The following is a 17,814-nucleotide window of genomic DNA, read 5'->3' as shown; positions in this document are numbered from 1 at the left end:
CCCTGCCCCCCCCCTTCGCCTCTTTCCCGGCGCCTCGATCCCCCACAAGGGAAGGGAGCCTTTCTCAGCCCCCTGTCCCGACTGGCCGATTGGGGCAGGCAGCTGGGAAAGAGCTGCAGGAGAAGGGCAAGTCCCAGCCAGCCCTGGGCTGTACAGAGCAGTCTCCGTGCAGCCCAGAGCTGGCTGGGACTTGCCCCAGACTGGGACACATCCCGGCCAGGCCCAGGCTGTGTGGGGAAGTCCTGCTGGGTACAGGGCTTGTCCCCCAGCATCCAAACCCTTCCTGATGTGGACACGGCCAGGAGACAGTTGCTGCTGCAGCCAGCAGAGTGCTCCTGGCCGTGAATGGGACCAGCCCTGTGCTCTCTGCCAGCCCCTGGGCTAACACCCAGGCGGAGCCTGCAGCCCCCCCTGGCTGCTGCAGGGGGGCAGACCAAGGCAGGAGCAGCCCTGTACTGGGCTGCTCCCATTGAGAGCATGTGTAGATGTGCTCCCGGGTAGACTTACTGCGTAGTATTTTTACTGCACAACAAGCCTGCTGCGAATCAATAGCACATGTAGATGCACCCACAGAGCAGCTAAAAGAAAAATTTGCAAACATATAGGTATATAGAGTAAGTGGCCATTGGTGGTAGAGTAGCCAGGCTATACTGAAGAAAGCTACCCATAGAATGAAATGGACTATAGGACCAGATCCATAACTGGTAGGCCAATGTAAATTACATTGGTATACACATCCCTTTCTTCATGGGTGCATTCACCTAGAGTGACATATACTACTTAAAGTCTATCTGTTATTCATTCACTCCACTTTTACTATGGCGTAAAATTAATTTATTTCATAGGACATGCCATGTGTCTGTACTCTAGGTCTAAGTGACTCACGACACAATGCAAGTCAGTATCAGCATGGAATAGAAAGCAGGTCATATATGCTCAGTATTAAACTAGGAGGGTCACAGGATTAAGTGCCACCATTTACTTCTGCTCTTTTATGACCTAAAATAATCCACAAAATTTTTGTCTTGCTAACTGCGCACCACTGCAGAAACTGATTGCACTTAACATCTTTTAAAAAAAAAATCTGTTTTGATCTCCTAAACTAGAGGTTCCCAAACTATCAGTCGCAGCCCCAAGTGGGGTCTCAACATCAGCGGGTGGGATCAGGAGGGCGGGAAGCAGTGGGTTGGGAGTGAGGGGTCATGCTGAGGAAATGGGGCCATAAATGGGGTGATGCCGAGGAAAAGTTTGGGAAGCACTGTCCCAAGGACTTAGAATGACTTTGAAGTTGGCTATACTGTTGTTCTAGAAGCTGGATTTGAAGACTGGCTGTTTTAGAGTTTCTTTCTCGCTGCATTTGCAGGTCTTTCTCCCTGAATTATTGTACCTTTCAAATCGGCATTTGAGTTTTAAGGGAGTTGTGGGGACTTAAATTGTTGGCACAGGAGAGTTGCATGGATATAATGTCTAATAAAGCATCCCATTTATCTTCTGATGTATGCATTTTTTGAATTATAAAGTGCTTAGGGATGTTCAGACAATCAGACAGCTGAGCTAGCTAAATGTTCTTAACCTTATCATTCTGTATAAAGATAGTGGAATGAACTCTTCTTAGACTGCTTGATTTTTAACTATGGGATCATTTCAATATACAGCTAAGCTGGAGAAGAGGAAGAATTCTGGACATTTCTATACAAGGCAAATTCAGATTGACAGCCTTTAAGACCGGACTTTTCTAATTTACCTACAATGTCTTCATACCATCTGAATAGCAAGTTTCAAACCCTGAACCTGGAAGAACTGCTGGGGCTGACAGGGTAGTTTTGTCTATGTACTCATTCAAACTTTGGCCTCTTGGCTAATACTACCTGAATAGAGAGTTTCTTGCTGGAAAATGTAATGGTTTAATAGCACCCAGTGTTAAAAGCCCCTTTTCAATAAAATTTAGAGACAAGACTCTTACGTTAAAAAACATATAATCTAAGTAGACAATAAAATAATAAATTGAAGAAGGGGTAAGACAAGAAACAATTCATTTAATGGGGATACTTGGCATATACAATATTCAATCTACTTTTTTTGGCCTCTGCTTTGGCACGTAAAGGTAGACTGAGACCATTAAAGCATTACACACAATCCTTTGAACAACTTGAGGATAGTAACACCTTTTAGTGGGCTCATCTACACATGCAACTAATGTGAAGCAATAAGCTTCCACACATATTGCGCCTGGGTTTATTGCTCCCAGGCGTCGTGTTTACACACAAGCCCAGGACTGCAGCACATTGAACTGGGTCAGAGCAGCCCTAGGTGGCAGAGGGCCCCGGAGGCTCAGCCTGCTTGCCCAGAGCTGCTCTGACCTGGCTCAACATGCTGCAGAGGAGCTGGCTAGGCCCAGTCCAGGGCTACTCAGTAGTCAGTGTCTACATGTGTGTTGCTATACACTAAAGAATTCCTCCATTGGACTGTGCTTGTATTTACAAGTACTAACCTATGGTGGAGTTAATTAGTTTTCTGTGGCCTTATAGGGTCACACATGTAGCTACTGAGACTTTACTGCAGAGCTAATTAGGCAGCTCCTGAAGTAAACGTCTCATGTAGATGCACCTAGTTACTACTCATTTGAGCTATCTTCAAAGGAGGAATAGCTAGAATGGAGTTAATGCTCTTATAAGCCATCTGGGCCCAAATATTTCTGATAAAATATGAGAGAGGCTTCCAACTTGGTCATAAAGACCAAGCACAAAGACCAGACTTTGCAGGCTTAGGCCCTTTTATTCAAATCTCATATAACTCTCCTTCGTTCCTGCTGCATTCACTTTCCTAAGTCTCAAGATACCTTTATGTAAACAGAAGCTTTCTCCTTACTCAGCCACTGCTCCCAGCTGAACAGTTGCTAAAGTTTTGGGGGTTTAGGTCTCTGGTACAGAGTTGTTTTTTTATTTGTTTCTTTTGGTTTTGGTTTTTAGTGAACCATCTAAGATTGCATTATTGAAAAGCCTTACAAGAGCAGGTTCTCTGGATGGGCTTTGCCAGTTCTTTCAAAGTAATGGAGACAAGTACAATTGCAGAAGAAAGAGGTATTTTTTATCTGTGTTGGCCAGCTAGGAAATGGGGAGGAATTCTTGCAGAATCTTTTTGGTTAACCAGGGACGTACAGGAAGTTAATGAAGGAATTCCTTTGAACTGGAGGAAGTGCTGGCTTGTGGTTTATCAGGAGGTGCTCTTATCACCAGGGTATTAAGCTTATGCTTCTTATTCGTGATAGGGGTCAGGAAGCTACTGGAGGTGCCTTTTCTTGGAGACTTACTGCAAGATCAATGTCCTCATCGCTTACTGATAATAAAGGATCTGTGACACTTTCCATAATAGATCATAAATGGAATTTTCCAATTCTGAGTACATAAAATCTTGTGGGTGGGTTCAGCTGGACACTGTATTCCTCTCACTTTCTGTCCCAAACAGCGCTATAATGTTGCTGGGTTGTGTGAACTGTCAGGTTCCAATGCAGGGATGGCTGCATTCACCAGTGAGAGAAACAATTCCTGGATCATTAACTCTTAAAGAGCTTTAAGGTTCTTTTGGATAAAGAAGTATATTATGACAGAGAATTCAGAAGGAAGCCAGTGAGTCAGTGACGGGAATAAGCAAATAGAGTGCATCCCCCTTCCCCTCACAGCGTGGCATGCAGACAGCGTACATTTCCTCAGAAACCTGTGCACATGCTGCAGGGATTTAAAGGGTCCTGTTGCCAACCCACTCACTTTTGACTGATTTCCCTTTGTAAGACTTCTGTTGTGATGAATCATACATTGCTATAATTAGCAGTTAGAGAAAGAGAGTTAAGATTATAACAGCAGCAGCTAGCAGGCAGTTGCCCAGCACAGAAAAAGAACTTAATGAGAAAAATTAAGTGGGAAGGAATGAAAGTAGAAGAGACAAAGAAGAGGCAACAGAGAGGTACAGAACTGGGATGGGAGAGAAACAGGAGTGGAAAAGAAAAGCTGGAGAAGAATCAAAATGGAAGGGTGAGGGGTATAATAGAGCTTGCTGTTTCAAATCAGCATTTCATATCATTTGGATCAATAGCTGCTTAGGACAAGCAGAATTATTTTTTCCCCACAAAGGCTGATTTAAGTATTGGGGTGCCAGAAACAGTGCTGTAGAGACTGAACCACTTGACCCATGGCTATATTGGAAAACTGAAAGAAAAAAAAGGCAAGGAGGAAGCAGAGAATGTTAAATAAGAGGAAGAGAGCAGAGGCCATTGCAGTTGCTTAGTAGAAGCAGCACAGAACTTAAAATTTATTCAAAGCTCTCTGGGCCCAGTACATTGTGGCAGCAATATGCTTGGTGTCAGCAGGGTGGGGGAATAGATGTCTTGGATCTTGCTTTGGTTATTTCTTATCCAACTTAAAAGAATGGTGTTATGCTTCAGATTATTGGCTACTAGTTCCCTTTGGTTAAAGTGTAGGATTTTAAGAAAGGGAAGAGAATATTGAAATGAGGAAGTTATTGTATCTGGCAGTGATAGAGAGGCAGAGGGCACTTGCTGAAATGTGCCTTAAAAAGTGGAAATTTATTGCTGTGTTTTAATATCTTACACTGAATGCTTCCATATTGTATCTATTCCCTCCCTGCCCCCAGTTGCCCAAGGGAAGACTGTTCTAATACCACTCTATGAAGTTTCTTACTAACTTTGAGGAACAAAGTTGCGTGGGCATTTTAGTCCTTACACATAATGCCCTTGCAAATTGCTGGAGCACATATCTGAAAGAAGATCTCAAAGGTCTGTTGCACTGGGTCAACCAGAGGCAATGATGCCACGCTTACAGCTATTGGAGGCTGTTCTGGGGGGGCTGCCACTAAGGTCTGCAGATTTCTGGTCATTACTTCAGATCCATTTTCAGTGTAGTGCTTATTGCTGCAGGATAACTGTGAGCTCAGTCTCTCTGGAGAAACAGGATATGGAGTCCTTTATATCAGGCATATTGGCTGCATCCTCCTCCTGTTTAACTAGAAGCCTCTATTTGCTGTTCTCTTAACTTGCTGCTTTTTTCCCCCAGCATACACACCAATTTTGGACACATTTCTCTTTCTGAATGTAAAGAGGGTTGCATGCTGAATCTTGGATCTTGCATGATCCCCTGGTTTGCCTGAACAGTTTCTGCTCTTCCAGTGAATAATAGCAAATAGCAAACTTCAAGATAGTAACTGTCATCTTAATTCCTGAGCCATGCTCCTTTGCTGCCCTCTACTGCAGGGCTCAGTATAATTCCTTTAAATTGTCAAAATAACAATCTTATATTTCAGCTGAAAGCCAGGGCTGTCAGCCAAAATAGGAGTGAAACCCAGGGAAAATACTGAGATCTCTGGAAAGAGAGAGATGCCAAATGATCTGAGAAGTATTATAGCATGAGAAAAGGGCGTTTGTTACAGGACAACTGTTCTTGCAGCCTCAGAATGGAATATCAGCAAAATCGGACACCGTCTTTAAAGGTGGCAACTCATTCAAGTCCCATTTTCAGGGCCTCAGAGTGCAACCGTTGCAGTACAGGAACATTAAATTTACAAGAACATTGTCAGCTACTTTATATCCCAAACAATACTGGGTTTTTATGTATTTTTTTTATATATATTTAAAAAAAAATCTAATCTTCCATAAATATATTTGTAATGAAATAAATAAAAAGGACAGTATTTTTTTGACATTTAAAGAATGGTGCCTTTCTGTTCTGTCAATACAAACAGTGTAGCACTGTGGTAGTGCAAGAGGAGCAGAAAGTGAACCCAATCATGAATTAAAACAGTTCAGAAGCAACTAATTCCATGGTCTAAATAAATCAAGGGCGCTGAAGAGAAGAAGCTAATTTCAGACACAATGGGCACGTCTACACAAGACGTTACTGTGCAGTGGTTACTGCACATTTATTTAGTACTTGTATAGTCAAGTACTAAATAAATGCACAGTAACCAGTTACTGCATCGTAGTGCCAATGAATGCCTTTTAAGTGACGCTACTGTGCAGTAGCCTAATAATAATGCATAGTAATGTATTAGCACTGTTTGCACTGTGCAGTATTATTCGGCTGCTATGCAGTCAGCATCTTGTGTAGATGTGCCCAATGTAAAGCAATCCAGGCCTTTGTCCTGCCATCTGATCTGCAAGTCAAAATCCTTGTACCTATGAAGAGTCCCTTAAAAACATGGAATTCGACCCAGACGTTGGCATCTAATTTCAGAATATTGGCCTTCCCACTGAAATACTTGCAGTTTTAGTAGTTTACAACAGTATTGAGGATGATGATGATGATGCAGTTATGATTTGTATAACATACGACTTTTACTTTGACTTCACAATTGTTAAAGAATACTAATATAGATAGTTCTTAACACAAGAATAATGTCTCGTAGATTTTGTGATTGATAATGACTGTTTCTATTATAGTTTGTTGTATGTGATACCCCGATTTGTTTGGCAAAATTTAACAGAAAGGAACAAAGAACAAATAGCTTTAGATTTCCAATTGCTGCTCTTGCCAGTAACCCTTAAGCACTTTGATAACCCGAAAGGTGAACTTCTTAAGTAGTAGTGTATTTGGCTTCGTGTCTCACAAAACAGCCCTGACAAGTGGTACTATTGTAAAGTTAAACATTGGTGATGTATTTAATGTACAATAATCCAGTAACGAGCCTGATGCTGCAAACACAAATTTAGTGCAGGCAGTTTTAAATCCAAAAAGCCACTGAGATTAATGGGACTCTTTCCAGTGACTTTGGATCAGCCCCACAGAGCCTCCTATTAAGGATAAAAAGGCTAGTCTAAAGGAAAGGATAAAGCTCTTCACTGGGACTTGAGCTGTTGGTTCAATTCTGAGCTGAGCCACAACCTTCCTATGTGACCCTGGGTGGGTCACTTAACCTACTGTGCCTGTGTTCGCCATTAAAAAAAAATGAACAGCTCTGGATGTTTAGACACTATAGTAATACACCCCATATATGACAATAGGTCTCAACCCTTTTAGAGGCAAGGCACCTTTCCAAAAATGCCGGCTCTTAGCTTTCATTTGTTTCTTGACTATGGCAATATAACAGAGCAATTCTTTGATTGCAAAAAACTTTGAAAGACCACAACAGGTCAGAAAGTTTTTGACATAACTTATTCCTGTTTGAGATTCCTGGGTTTATCTTATGAATCATGTGTAGGTATTTGCACATCTAACAGTGCTAATATTGCACATCACCCTTAAAAATATGTCATGACACCATAGCTGAGAATCGTGTTTGTCAACTATATAGATGTTTGTCAAATAAACCCTGGGTTTGTGTCCTAAAACTCTGGAATCCGTTACTGTCAAAAATGCCTTTCTTTGCACCATAACCTAATCTTTTTATGAATTTTTCCTTGTAATGTCCTGCCTTGCAGAGTTGCACCAGCCTGGACTGTGTATGTTTTAAACCAATGATACGAAACTCCTGCATGGCTCCCACGTCCGCAACCTTGCTTCCATTTAAAAGGGACTCCCTTCAGGTTTAACACTCCAAAAATACCACAGTGCCCGAATCAAGTTAAAGAGAAATAATGCTGAAGTAACACGCATCACATATGCATCATTCTTTATACTTGCTTCTATGCATGCACAGCCAGCAAGAAGACAAAATAAAAATCTATTAAATATTCAACAACCCCCTTCCAAAAGGTCTTTTGTGTTATTTGTAACTATGCTTCTCTGCAGGGGAGAGGTTTCTGCTTCCTGGATGACAGCAGAAAGCCAATCTGAATGTTAGCACCACCCTTACAGGGGTATAGGTTATAGATGTGTTGGTCTAAGGACATAGGCAGACAAAGTTCTTTGCACACATCTGATATCTTTTATTAGACCAATTAAATAGTTGGAACCCCCCCTATTTTTTCCGACTATTTGAGTTGGTCTAATTATAAAAGATATCAGATTTACTCAAAGAACTTTGTCTGCCTTATCACCACCCTTGGCTCTTCTTTAAGAGTGGCTTCCTCCTACACTTGTATTTTTAGGGATTTTTTTTTTTTTTAATGTGGGTCCTGTTACTTTTAAACCTCCCCTTGTTGTTGTTCCTTTTTTATGGCTCTTTTTGGCTCCTTTGACAGAATTATTGTGAAGCCAAAAGGTTTCTTTTCCTTGAAAGATGAATAAAGCTCTGGCTCCAACATCTTCCCCCTCCAAAAACACCTTTTTTTTTTAAAGATTTTTTTTGCATTCCAAGCCAAATCAAATCCAAATCCATGAGTCAGTCCAGAACCATAAGCAGCCCTACAACCTGCAAACATCCTCTACCCCCACCAGGTGCTTCAGATGTTTCCAACATCTTTTGGCAGGCATCTTACATGCAGGCCCAAGCCTGGAGGCTTGGGATTGGGATGACCCCAGGCAGAAACAACTGGAGCAGTGAGCAGGGCCCTGCTCCCAGATGTGAGGAAATCAGTGGCAGATTTGGCGGTGAGGGGCAGTGGGACCGAGTGGCTGGACATGCCACATTTGGTGATGGGGGCAGAGGGGTGTGCCAAGTGGCCAGATGTGAAGCTGGTGGCAGCAGAATCACGGTGGCTGCCCCGCCTGGCTCCACACGGCCCTGCAAAGAGTGACGCCCAGGACAGCCACCCCGATTCACCCTCCCCTAGGGATGGCCCTGCCCCAAGTTTTGCTCACCCTCAGCCGTACGGCCGCAGGAGCAAGCTAGGGAGAACCCTCCCATTTCCATAAAGTGGGCTAAATCCCCAACACCTAGGTGGGTACTAAACCAGGCCATAAGAACAGTTATTCCCCCCAGGCGCTTAAGGAAAACTACCTTCACGGACCCAGATACAGGGTGTTTCCCCTGCCAGGTCCCTGAGGGCCAGTCTCAAGCTGCTGCAAAGGATCCTGCCACCAGAGCCCAGAAATCCCTTCCTCTGCCATCCAAACGGGAGGTCTCCAGGCTGCAAGGGGGGCTGGGGAAACTTTTCTTTCGTTATTATTTCAAAGGCGAGTACAGCCGCACCCTCTTCTGACTGGGCAAACCCGGGCTTCAGCAGCGTTGCAGGGACGCACCCCTGCAGCGTGTCCGGGCAAGGGAGCAGCCGCCCCGCCCTCGAGGGGTCACGTGGTGCGGGCACAGCACTGGAAGCCCCAGGGCTCTGCGGAAACCTCCCCCCCACCCGGCCGGGTTCGGCCGCGCTCTAATCGATCGCAGAACAACCGATCTGCCGGCGCCATCGATTCCATCCGGCTTCGCTAGCCTCGCTCCCGCCTCCGCGCGCGCCAGATGTCCCCAGAGCAGCGGCAGCAGTAAGCGTGCGCCAGGTACCCCGTCTCCGCCGCCCGCGGGGATCCGCCTTGCGGGCTCATGTACAGCTCCCCACCCCGTGTGCAGGGCGCTGACACTGCAGCTGAGCCAAGGGAGGATGCTCAGGATCCTTCCCCCGTGCCTTTACCCGGCTGGCGCGGGGTGGGTGGAAACAAGAGCCTGTGCTGTGCGAGCCTTGCAGGCAGAGCGGGCTCCTCCCACCTGCTGCAGAGCCGGGTAGCCCCCAGCCCGCCCGTCCCTGTGTGCCGCCAGCCAGGGGGGCAGCGTTGCCAGGTGTGAAATATGAAATGATCTTCTTAATAGTTTTTCAGCAATTACCAAAGTGGCCTAACTGCCGAAAAACGATCCTTCACTGGACCCCAAGCCTAACCCGAACCTAGCTTCAGCCAGCCAATGTCTAAGATCAAGGGAGACCGGCAGCTGCCAGGTCTTAAATACGAAATGATGGTATTGGAAGCTCAAAACGCTTGTAACTGCTGGAAAGCTGCTGTACCCTGAACCCCAAGCCTAACCCTAACCCAGCTTCAGTCAGCTACAGTGCCTAAGAACAAAGGAGACTAGCAGTTGCCAAGGTCTTAAATATGAAACGATGGTACTGGAAGCTTGAAATGCTTGTAATTGCTGAAAAACTATTGTACGCTGAAAAAAAGCATGCAAATAAGTTGTTTTATTTATTTCATATTGCTCGCTGTAAGCCAGCAATGAGTGAGTGAGAACTAGGCTATCAAAATTGAAGGGTTCCTTTTATTTTGAGACAAGCAGTCCTAAGAAAGTGCCGACAGCAAGCCCAAAAGTCATTTTGTGTTCAGGTCAAGTGTCTCAGCTAAAATCGAGTGGGGGCATCTGAATCAGATCTCTGGGCTTGGGCCTGCGTGTAGGATGCCAGCCAGTGGATTATGGAGTATCTGATGCCCCAGGGTGAGAGGCTGGGAGGGAGGATGTTCACTGGTTGTAGCACCGTATGTGGTGTTTAGAACGATTGAGTTCTGCCTGCTCATTCGATATGGTTTTTGGAATGATTGAATTCTGCTCAGTCGATATGATTTGGCTGATTGGACTTGGAACACAAAATATATTAATAAAAAAGGACAAACCCAAAAGTCAGTTAAAACTCCCTGAGAATGACTTGGGTTTTGCATATGCTGAATCAGTTAACCGCCTCAAAAATTATCGTACATTTTGAACACTTTTCCTATTATTGATCGTACATTTACAAGGGTTGAAATTATCATCTAAATACAATGATTATCTTACACCTGGCAACACTGCAGTGGGTATGTAAAGCCCGAGGCCTCCACATAGCCCTGATGCTTGAGTTGTGCTTATCTGAATTTTGGAACTCAACTCTTAGGCTTTCTTCACTGAGTTTGGGACTGATTTGGCCTTGCAAGCTGCCCCCTACTTTTTCAGGACCCCTCCTGCCCAAGGCAAAGAAGAAGTAAATAATAAAGGTTTAAAGAGCAGCCACAAGTTTGCAAGCATCTTTGTAACCAGCCCTCTGTGTTTTGTCTTAAAAGCAGAGCAGTCCTAAGCAGCTATGGAGCATGCATTTACTCCACTGGAGAGTCTGCTTCCCACAGGTACAGTACCTCCTTGCTTTTGATTAGTTTTTTAACAAGCCTTTATGACACGCATATGTTTCCTGTGTGCGCCCTGCACATAGTTGCAGTCTTGGTTTGATGGGCAGCTGGTTTATTACCTGCTGTTTTAAAAGGTGAATTAGGGGCCTGCCACTTGCTCAAATCAAAGCTGGGTAGATGCCAGCTGTAGAGTTGTTACATGTTTTCAAGCACTAACTTTATAGCTGGTTAGGTCTTTTTATAGCTGGATAGCCATTTTTATCATGTCGGATCACTTTGCACATGTGGCCACTGGTCTAAATTTTTTCCATGACGTACCAGTTAATCACATGATAATTACTTTGCATGTATAGCTGGTTTTGCTTTCCACATGTGGCAGATCTAGATTTATCGTGCAATTCACCCATTCATTGCATAATATACGTAACATGTAGCAGGGGCCTTACTCAAGGCCTGGTGCTCCCTTGACTGGTTGAGCCAATCAGTTATGGTGAGAGGGCCATACAGGGACCTAAGGAGGTAAATAGAACGTAATAGAAACAAGGTGCCACATTACACCAGTTTTAACTTGTGTGGGTTTTTAAACAAATGATAGGAAACTGATGCAAGGTTCCCCATATGCACTCCCTACTTCATTTTAAAAAGAGACTAATTTTAAGTTGAACTTAAACTCATTCCTAATTAGTTTAAACTAAATGGAAAGAAGAGATAGATGAGTGTTTACACTGCTTTAACTCTTATCTGCTTCAAGCTGCAGCATTTGTCAAACTGGTGCAACTTCCTCGTGTAAAATGCCTCAGAACTTGTTTACATGAGAAAGTTGCAACGGTTCCATTTAACTTTGTATTTTAAGGAATTTTAGTCAAACCAGTGCAAGTTCCTGTGTTGATGCTCTTTTTGAGTGGCTTGTTTTACTTGAGCAGACATTTTTTTAAGCCAGTATAATACCAAAATAAAGCCTGGTTTAAATGGGAATACAAGTTTCCTTACAAGGACTTGCACTGCTTTAGCTACCTTGATTTAAGGTTGTCCATGCAGATTGGCTGGTGTTACCATCTGACCAAGTAGGTGGTTGTCTGCAAAAATTCATGCCTTTCTGAACCTGTTAGTCTCTAAGGTGCCACCCTGCCTTCTGACTAACATGGATAACCATCTCTGATGTAGACTGGTACTATTTTGTCATGCAGACAGGGCCTAAAGCTAGGCCGAAGGCTGTTTTCCACCTGGGATTCTTTGGAATCAGGTTTTAATTGATCTTTTGTGTAGGCCAGCTGAAGGTCGCACCCTCTCAATATTCTGTAAAGCCACATGTGTCTGCAGCTGTCATATTGGTTTATTTTCTGTTCTTATGTTGCTACAGTGCAGTTTGTTATGTTTTGTTCATTTCTTGTTATTTTTATGGGCAGAGAAATCAACATAACTTTGAGCATGTATTTATAAACGTGCTCCTTGCCAAAGTGGGGTTGGTATTTGTGTGTGTGTGGGTGTGATATAATTACATAAATACCCTCTCAGGAATTGTTTGTATGCTCTTTGTAGCATGGGGGACTGTTCTGGTGCAGAATCAAAAACAATAGGACTCCAACCATAATTGTTTACTATAATATGAAAAATAAATAATTATATTTCCATAAAATGTATCACAAAACCTCCATGACAAGAGTTGGTTTGGAAAAGGGGACTTCATTCTGCAGTGTGTTGATTTTGCTGTAGGATGGCAAGGAAAATTCATTCAAACTTACTGTAGTTGTGGAAGGTATAGTTTTGGTTCTAGTGAGAAGATGTTCAGGTAGGAAGAGCTTAACACAGTCCACATCTGTTTTAATATTCAGTAGGCTTTTAAAGCTAGTATTTTATCTTCTAGTATATTTAAAGTTTTTCCAACTATTTTTCTATTATGTTTGGCTTCAGAACTTTACAACTCCCTTTCTTGATTCAATTCAAGAAATGTTCTTAGTTACTAAAAACAAAGATTTACACAAACTATTCCTGGTACATGCAAATACTTGACATTATGAGCTGCCTTTATTTGCAGTACCCTTGGCACAGGTTAGAAGGATAGTATATTGGGAGATTTTAATGATTAGCTTTTGCCTGTCGGAGCAGGATGTGTTCCTCCATGAAATGAAAAATAGCTGCACAGTAAACATGCAATATAGTGAGTTGAAAACAACTTGAGAGCTGAAATCCTCAGAAAATCAGACATACATCTTGGTTTATATTGTAAAAAAATATTTATGTATTTATTCAATTTATAGTCACCATGGGTAGGCATTTTTGTGCAGTAGTCAATTGTATGTCATGGAGTTTACACATGGTTAGATGCACCTGTGTACTGCACCTAACAGTGTGTCTTCTTTAGGAAAAGATTCTTTGGTTTTGAAAACTTTCTCAAATATATCGGTAAATCAGTTTGGCACATCTGAGTTACACAAGGCTAACCATGATACTCCAACAAATTGGGCAAGTGGTGTATCACTTTTTGGAACTTGAGATTTTTTCAGATCACATAAGAAAAATAGATCTCTGAATTAGTATATAAGCACTGAATTAAGCATCCAGTTCTTTTTTTTCCCTTCCATGAGATGTTATTACTCAGGATGCTTGAAAATCAAGAGGTATTTATGTGTTTGCCTAAATAGTACAACGTTGGTATGTGCAGGAGATGGTAATTTCTCAAGGTATGGTCCAACTCTGGAATAAGCTTCCATTGGAATTCACACAAATATCACCCCTTCTGTTCCCAGTGATGTCTCACCTTGTCTTTGTTAGTGTAAGCATAGCACATAGTAATTACACAAATATTAACAACCCCCCCAAACACTCTATAAGAACAAAATGGTATATTCCTCATAATTGTGCATCCTTGGGAAGAAGATGATGGAGAGAATGAGCTATAGTTTGCCAGATTTTAATGCCGCTCTGAATAAGGGCTACAGGGAAAAAAATCTCCGTAGAAAGATGTGTATAGCTTTAGGAGCTTAACTTTGGTACCCAGTTTTAAACTTCTTGATGAAAAAGTAATTGCCGGACCACTTTTGTAATTTTAATCCGCCTCAGTGGGTTCTTATTTTGATTTTAGGCATTAAATCAATTAACACGGCACCTGACTTTGGTCCAGGTAGATGTTTGATAACTGCTGTACTAAACTGTTAAAATCATCGTAGTAACATAATGCAGTAAACCGAAGAAAAAAAAAAGAGCTGGAGCACAGTTTAAAATCACAGTGTTACAGGCAGAGAACTGTGCTGTGTCTTTCAAACATGTCTGTAGTTCAGAATGGGTAATGAGGTAGAATTGAAGAGCAGGATTGCACTGTAAAAGACTACAAGTCTAAAACTAATATTTCTCTACTGGTAGCATATGAAACATTAAAAGTTTGTTACTGAATCTAACTTAGAGATTGGGAATTTCAGGGTGTGAGAGGATCACATCAAAGTCCCCCCATGCTCTATGGGGTCTGAATCCTATGACAGTTTGTTTCATAGGATTTTTACAGGGTGAGAGTTTAATACAGAACATGCCTAGAGCTGGTAACAGGTGAGGTCACATTATAGGTTGGACAGGAATTAAAAAGCAGCTTTGTTCTTCTTTTTAAATATTTTATTTGTTCTTGAGCTCTCTAGGATATACTGTACTTTTCATTTTCCTCCTACTGTTTGTTCCATTTTCCTGCATCATCTTTATCCATTGGTGCTGCTTCCCAGTTGTGAGGGAGGCATTTCTGCAGTGGGACACAGCTTGCTAGCTTTCAATATTAATGAACTTTAAGAGCTTTAGCTTCTTAATTCTGGAATAATGCAGAGTGCTTTGAAGTGGATGACTGTGAGCCCCACCTAGAATCTCTGGGCAGAACAGAATGTAGGGATTGCTTATAAAGCACAGTTTACAACAGAGACCATCTTAGCCCAGAGTCTGTCTTCTTCACTGAATTGTTATTTGTTTCAACATGTAATTCATGTTTTTCATTTTGACTTATAAAGCCATTTAAAATAGAGCTAACTTCTAACCTTGTTTAGTTTTAGCAAGGGGTTCCATATAACTTTTGCCATATAAACAGAGTGGAAGCAGGAGACAATCTCTGTTGCTGAAGTCCTAGCAATAGAAGAGCGGCAAGCATTTTTTAGACCCTGTAGAGAGGCAACATCTGCTGTGCTGAGAATCTCCTGGCTGTATTTTCTTTATATTACCCCACACCAGGCTGGGAGTCTGTCATGTGACGACTGTCTGTCCTGTGTTCTTATCACCTGTCCCTATTGCCCTTAGGAACCATTCCAATTCAAGGCGTTTTTACATATCTGGGCTCTGGGGCTTGGATTGGTTCTGTCTCCTTTTGATATTCTCCATCCCCTTTCTTCATCTTCACTAGGTTCTGAAGTTGTATCAGGAGTTTCTTTGGGTTTTTTAAGTATTATCTGGACTATTTATGATATTGCTCTAATTAGTTACTAGTTTCAAGGAGGTTTAATCTACCCTTGCTTTGGGTTATTTGTAAGAAACAGTAGGGCAGCTTCAATCCTAGAATCATGTGTCACTATTGGAAACAATGGCATATATGAATCTGCTCTGAATTTGAGTTGCTTTCTGGGAGGGTCTCTTGGGTACCATTTGATTGATATGCAAACAGATATTGAATTTACCCTAGGATAAACCATTTCATCTATGTCCCAGGATAGACCATTTGATCCATGTCCATTTTCCTGGGATAAATCCCAAAAAGGTTCTTTGGATAAGAAGCACTAAAAGTTTATCCCAGGACAGCTGGGACAGTGCATCTGTACAATTATCCTGAGATGGCATCATTGAATGAATGGCAGAACAACGGCAGTGCATGCCAGCCACTCACTCAACCCTGATGAAAAGGGTAATGTCTCTATGTGCTGATTCTAGGATATTTCTGTTTCAGGACTAACTATAAAATGCTTGTCAACAAAAAACAACCACCCAGGAAATGAAATCCTTTATCCCACATTTATGGCGAGGCAGAGAGGGAGGGACAAACAGCAGCATAAAAAGGTAATGTCTACATTGAACTCACAACTTGTCAGGTAGTACTGGGCATGTCTACATAAGATGGTTTACTGTGCAGTAGCATAGTTTACTCTGGCACTGCTACATGGCACTGCAGTGCCAAGCAACAGTCAGGCTTGCGCTATTCAGGCCTTCAGGGTGTTGCAGGTTCCTGTGAGACTTGTCAGCACCCAGGCCCACCTGCAGGCAGCTCCTGGCTGCTGGGGATCGTTCCAGCTGCCCTCAGCTCACCCTCAGCAGCCTGCCTGGAGCCTGCAGGTGCTGTTGGGTAGGGCTGTGCGAAGCTGCACTAGCTGATTCGATTTGGAGGAGATTGGCCTGATTCAGTGGCTGAATCTCTGAATCCGAATCAAATGACTCATTAACCGCCCTGAATCGAATCGGAATCCTCCGAATCAATTCAGAGAGATTCAGCCATAAACTATACAGGCAGGCTCTAGACAGTGTCGGCAGGAGGAGCGGGGGGAGCAGCTGGATGAATTCCAGTTTGAGCTGGCAGCCCCAGGAGAAGTTGCAGCTGGTCCAGCTGCTTCCCCAGCTGCCCCCCCACCGGGGCGAGGCAGGCAGTGCTGGCAGTCCTGGGAGAAGCCACAGGGGCTGGGGATCAAACTGGGAGCTGGGGAGAATGATTGAGGGTTGGGGGAACAAACAGGGGCTTCCCCCCAGCTTCCGGTTCAATTCCCCAGTTCCTGGTTTGAACCTCCCTGTCACAGTCATTCCCCCAGGTCCCTGATCATTCCCCCCAGCCCCCGTAAGTTCTCCCACGGCTGCCAGCACTGCCTGCCTCACGCCAGCAGGGTGGACAGCCACGGGAGCAGCTGGATGAGCTGTGGCTTCTCCCAGGGCTGTCGGCTCAAGCTGCAGCTCGTCCAGCTGCTCCCCCAGCTGCTCCTGCTGGCGCTGCCTGCCTATATAATCTATGGCTGAATAAGATTTGGCGCCAAATAGCTTCAGATTCGGATTCAGTCGAATCAAATCAGGACAGTGATTCAAATCACTGAATTGAATCGCTGTCCCTCTGAATCGCCGAATCCAAAGCGAATACTTTCTGCTTCATACAGGCCTACTGTTGGGCATTGCCTCACCGCACAACTCCCAGTCCCATGCTGTGCCCCTGTGCTGGGCACTGCAGGCAACTGCTCAGGCCCGGCAGCACAGGGACAGACGCGAAGAGGCTTAAAGAGCCAGTGTGGGAGCCCTGATGGTTTTGCCTTTTCCCACACCTGTGCCTGCCACCTGAGGCCCCACCTGGTCTATGGAGGAGACTGGCAAACTCATGGCGCTGTGGGGTGTGATGGAGGTGCAGCACCAGTTTGCATGGGTTGGGCACTTGAATGCCCATGTCTGTGAAGGGCTGTCAGGTCAGATGCAGGAGCTCAGGCATGACTGCTCGACATGGCAGTGCCACATAAAGGTTAAGGTCTTTTGGGCACAGTTGGTCAGCGCCAGTCAGGGAGTTCCCACCAGTCGATGCCCTTTATGCAGCAACTGACAGCAAGCCTCACGTCCCAGGACCCAGGCTGTAGCCGTGCTGTGTACAGCAACATGGGCAGCCTGGTTGAGCCTACACCCTGGCCTGGCAGCCATGTTGACATGTCACTGGGTGAGGGCCCCTTTGGCCTCCAGCAGCCCATCCTGCTGAGGTCCCCAGCTGCAGCATCCACCAGCAGCTCAGGGAGTCGGGCCAGTGCTTACCTCGACAACTCTGCAGCCTCAGCCCCAGCCATGAGGTGTGGCCAGCCATATCGCCACTGGCTGCCAGCAGTGCCAGCTTCTCGGGGGAGGGCCCTTGGCTGAGCACCCACATGCTGCACCCCACCATCTGAGGACAATGCCTGGAGCTGCACATCATCACCGCTAGCTGGGAATGAGCAGAACT

At 44.1% G+C, this 17,814-nt stretch overlaps 1 protein-coding gene across 1 annotated transcript in view; it reads left to right on the top strand.

Moving 5' to 3' along the window:
- Positions 1 to 9,195: 9,195 nt before the first annotated feature.
- Positions 9,196 to 17,814, top strand: part of LOC102378771 (thiamin pyrophosphokinase 1) — a 344,925-nt gene continuing 336,306 nt past the window's right edge. The window contains exons 1-2 of the mRNA XM_006022162.3: positions 9,196 to 9,320; positions 10,842 to 10,904. Of these exons, the coding sequence (XP_006022224.3) occupies positions 10,862 to 10,904 (43 nt within the window). The 5' untranslated portion in view covers positions 9,196 to 9,320; positions 10,842 to 10,861. The remainder of the gene's footprint in view (positions 9,321 to 10,841; positions 10,905 to 17,814) is intronic.

This window comes from Alligator sinensis, unplaced genomic scaffold, assembly GCF_000455745.1.
Source record: "Alligator sinensis unplaced genomic scaffold, ASM45574v1 scaffold213_1, whole genome shotgun sequence".
Classification (NCBI taxonomy): domain Eukaryota; kingdom Metazoa; phylum Chordata; order Crocodylia; family Alligatoridae; genus Alligator; species Alligator sinensis.
This window is presented reverse-complemented; position numbering and strand designations above follow the sequence as displayed.